The sequence below is a fragment of the Amblyomma maculatum genome, chromosome 4 (genome assembly GCF_055883805.1).
Source record: "Amblyomma maculatum isolate TAMU_Amacu chromosome 4, ASM5588380v1, whole genome shotgun sequence".
In the NCBI taxonomy this organism is placed as follows: domain Eukaryota; kingdom Metazoa; phylum Arthropoda; class Arachnida; order Ixodida; family Ixodidae; genus Amblyomma; species Amblyomma maculatum.
The window spans coordinates 110,772,764-110,783,068 of NC_139347.1; the positions used below are offsets into that span (position 1 = coordinate 110,772,764).

General features: G+C 42.2%; 1 protein-coding gene across 1 annotated transcript; it reads left to right on the forward strand.

Moving 5' to 3' along the window:
- Positions 1-1,642: 1,642 nt before the first annotated feature.
- Positions 1,643-10,305, forward strand: LOC146191942 (uncharacterized). Its single transcript, XM_084600406.1, has 8 exons — positions 1,643-1,743; positions 2,073-2,439; positions 3,449-3,626; positions 3,802-3,981; positions 6,299-6,541; positions 6,729-6,900; positions 7,609-7,757; positions 10,223-10,305. Exons 1-8 carry the CDS (start codon positions 1,643-1,645, stop codon positions 10,303-10,305), a joined length of 1,473 nt encoding a protein of 490 aa, XP_084456532.1.

Below are 10,305 nucleotides of genomic sequence, written 5' to 3' on the forward strand. Positions count from 1 at the left end.
ATATTTTTTTTCGGTGGCTCGAAATACGTAACTAACAATTCAATGATGGTGTGTTTACTTTCAAAATGTGCATTTGTTCCCAATTGTAATGTATATATTTTATTTTGTGGCTGTAGGAAGATGACATCCTGAAAAATTTCTCTTTTTTCTTGCTCTGTAGTTGTGCCAATTCTAGCATATTCACGTTGCATTACCTGCCTTAACCCTAGCAGTACCGCTATTCTGCAATTGTTTTGTAACCACCCTATAACAGCCTCAGGCCAACAGTATAAAATAAAAATTGAAGAACACTGCAGAATCTGCATTGGAGCAATGTGAAAGCAAGGATGCTGCTGTTGGTTGCTTCTAGTTGCGTAATTCACTTCTTGTTTACTTATCTGTCTTTGGTACTTTCAAATTGCGTGCCAATCCCTTCCTATGCCCGTTTCCGGCTCTACTTCCGGTTGCCCGACGTCATATTCTTTATGCCACCCTAATTGGCTGATTTAATTAACTGTTTTAGTATTTTGTACATTCAAATGTGGCACCAAGTCATTGGGTAATGAGACCATTTTGCCTTTACTTTTACATTTCTTGCCTCTAATTACCTAATTGACTTATTGGCCTAATTATTTTTTTGGACACAGCATTATGTCACAGTCTATCGATTGACACCACTCATTAACCTCTACCACTTCTCAATTACTCACAACTGCTGCGGACCCGATTTCGCTGACGCGGTCTGCGCACAGAAATCTGTGACCATAGCGAAGTAGTGCTTTCGCATTATTAAGAAAAAAAAAATAACTTCCCCCAAGAAATGCACCACATTATGAAATGGGATGTAGCCGTGCAGACAAAAATAAAAGAGCACGCTATTTCTTTCTAAAAGTTTTCGCGCGTTGCATAATTGAAACTGGCAGCCGTGGTATGAGCGAACTGGTAATAAACGCCCACGCACTTTTACTTGGGCAAATATTGTTTTCTTATCTCCAGTGCAGGAGCGATTTTAATTTGAACGGAAAAGCGTGCTCCGTTTACTTATGTCCGCACTTGTACAGTTTGTTAAAAATACATATATTAAGGAGTTCCAAGTCCATTAAGGAGGTTCTTTGCACATCTTTAGAGTTTGCAATCTCGCAGGGGATGCGATAAGATATCCTCACCCTTCTCCCTCACCCTGTACGTTTTTCCAAGAGCAATGGGGCAAATCCCAAGGGCTGTATATTTTTGACAACAAAGACTGTAATTGATGATGCTCAATGGAAAGGAAAGAATCAGAAGGGTAAATGAAAAGACATCATGCTAACAAAAGTAAATCACATTTGCATTTTTGCACACGTTTGCAATCAGTTCCTGCAGGTGCTTAGGCAGAAAATTAATTTTCAGGTCTGAAAATTAAAGATTTCATTAACGTTGAGTGCCTATCCACTCTTTTTTTATCAGACATGAACTACCACACTAACTGATGTGGCATTTGCTGCAGGGATATTACAAAGTGTCTAATAGAGTACTTCGTTTTTCTTGATTTTAGCGGTTCAGGTGAAGACTGAACTCTAGGAAAAAAAAAGACCAAGCAGTTCAAACTACTTTTGTTCAAAAGTTCACTACCTCAACACCAGTGAAACGTCCTCGCCTGGATGAACCGCAGTCCAGCCTAATGATGTCACCTGACGTTTCACCAGTACACGTCCAAAGTGGTGACTCTGACATGTATGAACCAAATGATTCTACGTGGACTTTAGACGACACATTGGAAGATGAGTAAGTACAATGGACCGCATGATGATGAACATACATCACCAAGTTGTGGTTTGAAATTCCTGGCTGAAAATACAACCTGCTGTTTCACTTTTTAAAGGTGTAAAACAACTGATCGACATAAGCACATGCATTCACACTATAAGAGAAGAAGCCAGTGTCAATAAGCTTACATAATAATGATAGTTACGTAGAGTGCTACAAGATCTTTGTGGGAAAGCCGTCATTGTTAACAGTACAAATCATATATTACCCAGTAGCATAAAGGAACAGTTGAGCAGTGTACTCCTCTATAAAGCTACAGAATTTACAAAAACCATCTTATTTTACAGGGACAGCGAAAGCAATGGAGATGCTGAAAACAGCAGCTACTATATAGTCGCCCATGCTTGTCTCATGGTGTTGCTGAAAGTCTGCCTGACCTGCTTCCACCGTACCTGCTATGTAACACTGTTCTACCTGGGTACTTGCATTAGTGCAAATACAGAATGCCCCTACGGACACACACACTCTTGGTCCAGTCAGCCACTTGTTGCTAGGAAGCCAAAAGGAAACATTGACCTTGCCACTGCATTACTTTTTTCTGGCTCAAGTCCTGCAAAATTCCTCAGGATGATGCAGCTAATGAAAGTCAAATCAATCAGTGAACAGACATTCTTTAATTACCAGAAGGCATACCTCTTCCCTGCAGTCAACATGGTAAGTGTGCAACCTGTCCTTTTTCACAATAAACAACCCTAGTTTACAATGCACAACACAAAGAAAACTCACAAGCCATAAATCCTACAGTGAGCCTGCTTTCAGATATTATCAAATGATTGCGGAAAGCATGGCTACTTTTGGACATGAATATTATTCCAACCAATTTCAAAGTTGCACGCTGCCAACTGCTTAACTTCATCGCATTCAGTGCAATTTCAAGTTAGCGCAAAGACTAATTCCCTACATCTTTATTATATGATAATGCACTCTCCGTATTAGGCCATCAGACATAATGTGTACTACTCTAGATTCACCCATTAGATAATATTTTAATGCAAAAGCTTCTTCGCTGGTAGCCACTGCGGTGTGCCATATTTATAAGAAATAAAGCTGCAAAGGCGATGGCCAAAGTTTTCAAAGGCCGAAGGAGTGAAACTGCTGTCGATAACTGTAACTGGCTGTGAGGGTAAGCTGTATGAAGTGAACGTGCAGACTGCAGGCTCTTCTCTAGATTAGAGCACTGCAGGTGCTCGGGCCAGCCTGAAAGCCTAGGCCCAAAAACTGTTGTTTTGCTGGGCCCGGGCCGGGCTCAGGCTTGACATTGCGGGACTGGCCTGTGCCTAGGCTTGGCCGAATAGCCAATATCTAATATGCATTCAAAATGCCTGTAATCAACATCTTTTAAACGCACATTGTGCGTGGTAACTTTAAATAAAATGTCTTCCAAAAAATTTCTTGACCAACTATTCGGTTCCACGGGTACTATAACTATGCCCTTTTCTGCTGAGAGGAACATTTTGTAAGGTTTTTTCACACATCTTGATTTATTGTTATCTACTGATTAGTTGATTTCTCGTGAAACGGATCAGCTCAACCCAGTGCGGCAAGCCAAGCGCAATTTAAGCACTTGATTACTATTTCGAATTGAAATGCCATGCTTTACTCCCATGAAGTGGAGGAAAAAGACGATGAGTCCAACTGAAGCCAATTTCTGCATTCTTCATAGGTCTGGGATGAGCATCAGGAAAAATTGCTGGCATTTCTAGAAGACAGTGAAGTGGAGCTGTGTGGTGATGGACGCTGCGATTCGCCCGGCTACAGTGCGAAATTCCTCACATATTCATTTTTGTGCCCCAGCTTAGGAAAAATATTACATACTGAACAAGTGCAAGTTGGAGAGGCAAGTACACAAACACATTGCTTTAAACAGTGAACAGAAGTCATGACAGTGCTAATAAGCTCTGCACTTTTTAAAGTTCTTGGCAATTTAGTGTAATGACTGTATTATTTTTATTATTTCTTCTTTTTTGTTGGCAGTAGTGTAGTGATGACAGTTGGTTTTCTCCGGTTTTCAGACAGATGCAGTGAAAGCGAGTGCCCATATGGAAAAAGAAGGCCTTATCAGAGGCCTTGCATTTTTTTCGGCCATTGCAATTCAAATTCAGTCATTGATAACTGACAGACACCAGGGAATTAAAAAGCACATGCAGCAGCACCAGTCCATTACTCACTACTTTGATGTTTGGCACGTAGCAAAAGGTAGGGAGACATTTTCACCTTATTCAAATTAATATGTTGAGTGGAGCAGACTAAGTTTTGCAAAGCTAACCAACTAATCTCAGTAGTTAAAAGATTACTAGTGCCTTGTAATTGTTAGCAGGAACAGCAAGTGCTGCTACACATAAAAAAAATACCTTGAAACAAGGCTTACTGACAACTCTAGATATATACTTAGGCATTCCAACAGCTTTTTAGTCATGGAGTGCATGAATGCTAAGAGAAAATAAGAAAAGGGATGCAAAAGATTGAAAAATTATAGACCAATCAGCTTGCTATATGTTACAAACAAGGTATTTACTAAGGCAATTGCTAATTAAATAAGGGCAACCTTACACCTCAATCAGCCAGGCGGTCAAGCAGGTTTTCGGAAAGGACACTTTACATACTATCAACTAGGTAATAGCAAAATGCTCGGAATGTAATCAACCCCTGTAAATAGCATTCATTGATTATGAAAAAAGCATTTAACTTGGTCGAAACCTCCACAGTCATGTAGGCATGCAAAATCAGGTTGTAGATGAACTGTACGTGAAAACATTGCAAGATATCTATAGTGGCTGCGCAACAATCATAGCTGTGCATAAAGAAAGTAATCAAATTCCCATAAGGAAAGGTGTTAGGCAAGGAGACACAAACCTCCCAGTAATATTCACAGCTTGCTTAGAAGAACTATTTCGGGACTTAGAATTGGAGCAGTTAAGGATAAAGGTTGATGCAGCAGTAATATGCGATTCGGTGGGGATATTGCCTTGCTAAGTAACTCAGGAGATGAACTGCAAAGAATGATTGATGACCTAAGCAGGAAAAGCAGAAAGGTAGGCCTGAAAATTAATATGCAGAACACTAAGGTAATGTTCAGCAGCCTCAGGAAGGAACAGCAGTTTACGTTAGGTAGCGAAACAATGGAAGTAGTAGGCGATTATGTCTACTAGGACAGGCAGTAACTGCAGATCTGGACCATGAAAGAGAAATAACCAGGAGAATAAGATTAGGACGAAGAACAATCTGCAAATACTGGCAAATTATGACTAGCAGCTTACCAATGTCTCTCAAGAGGAACGTACCTAACAGTTGTATCTTACTGGTACTCACCTATGGGGTTGAAGCATGAAGACTAACATAAAGGGTTCTACTTAAGCTGAAGGCAGTGCAGAAAGCTATGTAATGCAAAATGGCAGGTGTAACGTTAAGAGACAGGAAGCGTGCAGAGTGGGTCAGAGAAATAACACGAGTTAATGGACATTCTAGTGAAAATCAAGAATGGGCATGGGCACGATATGTAGTGCAAAGAGAAAGATAACCAATGGTAAATAAGAGTAACACATTGGATTCCAAGGGAAGGAAAGCGTAGTGGGAGGTGGCAGACAGTTAGGTGGGCAAATGAAATTAAGAAATTCACTGGGGTCAGGTGGATGCAGCTAGCACTGGGCCGGGTTAGTTGGAGTAATATACGAAAGGCCTTCGCCCTGCAGTGGGTATAATCTGGACGGATGATCATGATGATGATGAAGTGATTGCTGTGATGCGAAGGCAAATGAATATGTAAAGTTTGCAAGGTATTAACGTGCATCTGCTTTTGGACTGATTAAGAAAGTAATCGTGTTAAACAATTTTACTATGATGAGATAGTATACTGCAGCAGTTTTCAGTTTAGGAAGAAACTGAAAACATTAGATAAGCAACAGCTTTCTCCTTGCTCCCACATCTTCTTAACAACTTTCTTTGCTTTTTGAGATAATGATCAAACACTGAACTACACTGAACTAGAACATTTTTTTGCAGCTAGAGTGAGGCAGTTTCGTTTATATTTATGCTGACTGAGCTATGCACGGCTGCCCTCAACAGTGACAGCAAATCGAGATAAAAAACAGGAAAGATTCAGCTCATCAGCCTAATACTGAAAAAACATTCTAGGAAACCGGGGGAATCATTTCTTTGTTAAAAAGCGGAAACATAACACTTATATAGCACTGTGCCTCAAAGAGCATGCTTCCTCTTGCAGTCATTAAAATAGCTACATACTGCTTCACACGACTGTAATCAAGTGTGCCGTGCTCCTTAGGAATTGATGTATCTAGCCGCTACCACTTTGTAACATGAGCACTGTCTCTGGTAGGAAAGCTGTGGAATGTGAAGCAGAAGCGACAAACAGATATTTACCCTCCTGTATTTTTGTAGTACACTCAAGTTCTATTTTTTGCCATGTTTGGAGATTTCCAGCCTATAGTGTTTCCTACTGACTGCATCCTGCAGCAACAAAAACAGCTGAAGCTACCATGGAAATTTTTTTTTTCAGGCATCACTAAAAAACTGATGACTGCTTCCAAAAAATCTGGTTGCACAGATTTAGAGAAATGGAGGCAACCAATTGTCAACCGTTTATACTGGTGTGCCTGTGCTTGTGGTGGTGATGGCAAGCTACTGCAGGCAGCATGGCAGAGCATGCTGAATCACATTAGGAACATCCATGAAGGGCACAAACAGCCCTATCCGAGGTGCCTACATGGGCCTCTGACCAGCTCTGCATGGCTTTCTGCTGGTAAGTACAACTGTATGGGCTCTTAGTACCAAACCTATTCTGCAAGCTTACATCTACTGCATATAATCGAAACCGTTCAAAGAAAATGTCACTGCTAGCTCTCATCACTCTGCTGGGCATGAATGTTGAATGTTCACTTTTGTTCAGTTTCCTAACAAAAGAAAATCATGTGCAACATTTCTTCCAGAATCCCCTGCATACAAGCAAGTGGAGGCTGTAGTAAATTCACCACTGCTTCTAAAAGACGTTCAAAAGCTTTCACCACGAGCCCAGACGTACGGCCTGGAGTCCTTCCATAATGTGTTGAAGGGATTCGCCCCCATATCTACGGCATTCACATATGAAGGCATGAAGGCTCGGTAAGGCTACATATTGTCATTCATATATTATTCATGACGAACCTTCTCTTGCTACCAAACTCTGCAGAGCTGAAGAAGCTCGCCAGCTGGCCAGAGTTTGAATTTTATCTTGACAAGAACGTTCTAAGAACCGATATGACATCCGACACCAATAAGTTTCTTATGTTCCTGGTGACTATGTGTGATTGTGGACACCTCTCCGTAAATGTGGTCTTTGTCAAAAACTGCTGTCACCCTACACTGGACCGTTTGTTATGTTAGAGCGCATCAGTGATCTGAATTATGTTATAGCATGCATAACTGCGAATGGTCGACGGTCACGGCAGTCTCAGGTGGTGCATGTAGCCCGCCTCAAACGATTTCATTCCAGATGTTCTATGTAACTCGCTCAACGGGCTCCGTCTGCAAGGAGGAAAATATCACGAGCCTTAGCAGAACGTCGACGGAAGAAGAAGAAGAATGGTCGGGTAGAGCGGTGAAGAAAAAGAAGAGCAAGGGCAGAGGGATGTTTGTACGCTTCGCCGCAATCCTGTTTGGACTGATCCCTGTAAATAAACCCCCCGTGCGTACAAAGCACGTAACAATATGAACAGATGCAGAAAATTATCAGTCATTTTTTAGCTGTGCAATAACTGAAGCAAAATAGATTTGTTGCATCACTGTGATAGTGCGCGATACGTCTCAATTCATGTTTCTTTACTTTTCTAGTACCCTTCTGGCAGCTCTCCATTTCAACGAAAATGGTGACAGAGACCAGGCCATAACAGCTGTTGGATTACCGAAGTGGCACATAAAAAGTTCGAAGGCCAGATACGATGCCACATTTGTCACCCCACAAAAAACGGCAACAACATTTGGCAAGTTTATTGTGATTTGCATGATCTATTTTTGAGTGGTTTGTATGGTAGGTATAAAATTCATAGGAAGCAAGGCTCGCAGGTTCAAAGATTTTAATACACAATACAGTAAAAGCTCGTTAATTCGAACTGCAAGGGACCGGGGGAAAATGTTTGAATGTTCGAATTATCTGATGTCTGAATTATAAATGGCCTTGAAAAAACTGACAAAAACCATTTGAATTATGGTAAGTGTACCGTATTTAGTCGCGTAATAACCCACTCGCATAATGAATCCACCCACCCCGGATTTTCGCCTAAGAACTGAAAAAAAAAAGGGCATCGGTTGTTGGCGCGTCCCTTCGTTTTGGTCGTGTTCCACAATGCAACGCATTTCTTAGCAGTGCGCCAAGAAGCTGCACAGCGATACATCATCACGGTGTGTTTACCTTTTGACATTAGATCTAAAATAGAGAGGGGGGGGGGAAGCGACTTGGCGGGCAGAGTGCCAGCGCTTGACCGGTTGTGCAAGCCTCGTTTCCAGTACGCTCGCTTTATCATGCTGTGAGTGATTGAGGCGGGCGGCATCCACTGCCACTAAAATCATTGGAACACGCGACAGCAGCAAGCGCCTTTTGATAGATGACTTTCGCAAAAAAAAAAGAAAGGAACTTACAAGGGTTCAACGCTGCTGAACCAAATATTGAGCGAGAGCATTAGCTGCGGGTGACTTAGTGTTCTTCTCTTTTTCTTCTTCCTCAGCCCACATTTAAAGCCCCGCTTTAACCAAGCCGTATGAACGTGCCCTTAGTGGCCTATAGGGGTAACGTGAATGCCAGGGTTCTAGCAGGCCGATCCTGACATAACCGTCCCATGTGAAACGAGAGACCCAAGTTGGCAGCTCCTGCCAACTTGGGCAAGTTGGCAGCTCCTGCCAACTTGGGCAGTTCCTGCCAACAAACACATTAAACTAGACAAAAAAAATCAATAAATAAAAATATGACAAGCTTAACAGACAAGACGAACACAAATACGAACTAATAACAGTCAATTCAGTTCAGTCGTTTCAGACTCTTCATGGCCCTATGAACCATATCACGCCACGCTTTCCAGTCTCTCACTATCTTCCTAACATCACATAACTTCATCTGCAGCGCCTCGAGGATGCCATCTAACCATCGCGTGTGCTGCCTACCCCTTCTCCGGTGACCCTCAACCTTTCCCAACATTAAATCTTTCTCCAGCGACTCCTCTTTTCTCATCAAATGACCAAAGTGGCTGAGCTTTAACTTTAGAATTTGACCCTTCAATAGCGGTCAGGGTTTATGGTCGACAATATCGACTGATTTGATCTTCTCGCAGTCCAAGGAACTTTCAAGAGTCTCTGCCAGCACCACAATTCAAACGCGTCAATTCTTCGGCGGTCAGCCTTCTTCACACTCAAACTCTCTCATCCATACATCATAACTGGAAAGATCATAGCACGAGTTATGTGGATCTTGGTTGGCAGTCTAATGTCTCTGCTCTTTGCTAGGTGGTCAAGGCTATCCATGGCTCTCTTTCACAGAAGCAGGCATCTCCTAATTTCATGCCTGCAGTCTCCTTCCGGGGTAAGAAAAAATCTGTCACAGCTTCCACTTCTTGTCCCTTGATGCTCCAGGACTTGATAGGGCAAGACGCCATGATCTTTGTCTATTTAATGTTCAGTTTAAGCCCAAACTCCTCACTCTCTTCTTGTACGCACATCAGAAGTCTCTTGATTTCCACTTCACTTTCTGCCATTAAAGTGGTATCATCCGCATATCTAAGGTTGTTGATACGTTTTCCAGCAATCTTCACTCTAGCTGAAGACTCGTACAGACCGGCCTTCCTCATGATGTACTCAGTCTCCTATGAGAAAAAGGACGTCTGATGATGGAGTGTAGTCTAAAAGGCATGGCAGGTCAGCATAAAATCTCTCAACGTCAGCTTCAGCAGTAGTGGTTGGTGCATAGACTTGCATAACTGTTATGTTGAAAGGGTGACCTTGGATCCGAAGTGAAATCATTCGGTCGTTTTTGGGGTTGTACTCTAGCACTGCTTTGCCCATTCTTCTGTTTACTAACAGTCACCGGACACTAATAAGGTCTATGCGGACGCTCCCGGTTGCATGGGCTCGGAGTGCCTGCCTGGAACACCCGGCGTCCTCGGCGCTTGGCCGGACCAAGTAGTAGTTCAAATTATCCAAAAATCTGAATTACTGAGGTTCCAATTAATGAGCTTTCACTATCATTGCTTTCATACGTAGCCAAGTTGAGCATTTGTTGAACAAAACCCTTTTACCTTGATACTCATTGCAAAGCAAGACTGCATTTGTAGCTTCAGACCCAGAAAGGAGTCTTCTGTTATGTTCAGCTTCATGTGGCAGAGACAGGCCCCAGTTGGCAGAAACTGTGGAAGCAAAAGTGAAAGTCAGTCACTAAAAGATTAACGTCTGTCAATTGCAGGGTATGCACAGGATCTGCACACAAAGGTCATGGAGCTGTGTTGCCTGCATCCTAGCTTCAAAGAAGCCATGGAACACACTTAA

Bases quoted from the DNA above. Each gene is read 5' to 3' on its own strand.
- LOC146191942 (XM_084600406.1), top strand. From the start codon at position 1,643: ATGTCACCTGACGTTTCACCAGTACACGTCCAAAGTGGTGACTCTGAC. The intron at 1,744-2,072 runs GTAAGTACAATG...CTTATTTTACAG, and splicing joins GACGACACATTGGAAGATGA to GGACAGCGAAAGCAATGGAG. The intron at 6,542-6,728 runs GTAAGTACAACT...CATTTCTTCCAG, and splicing joins CTCTGCATGGCTTTCTGCTG to AATCCCCTGCATACAAGCAA.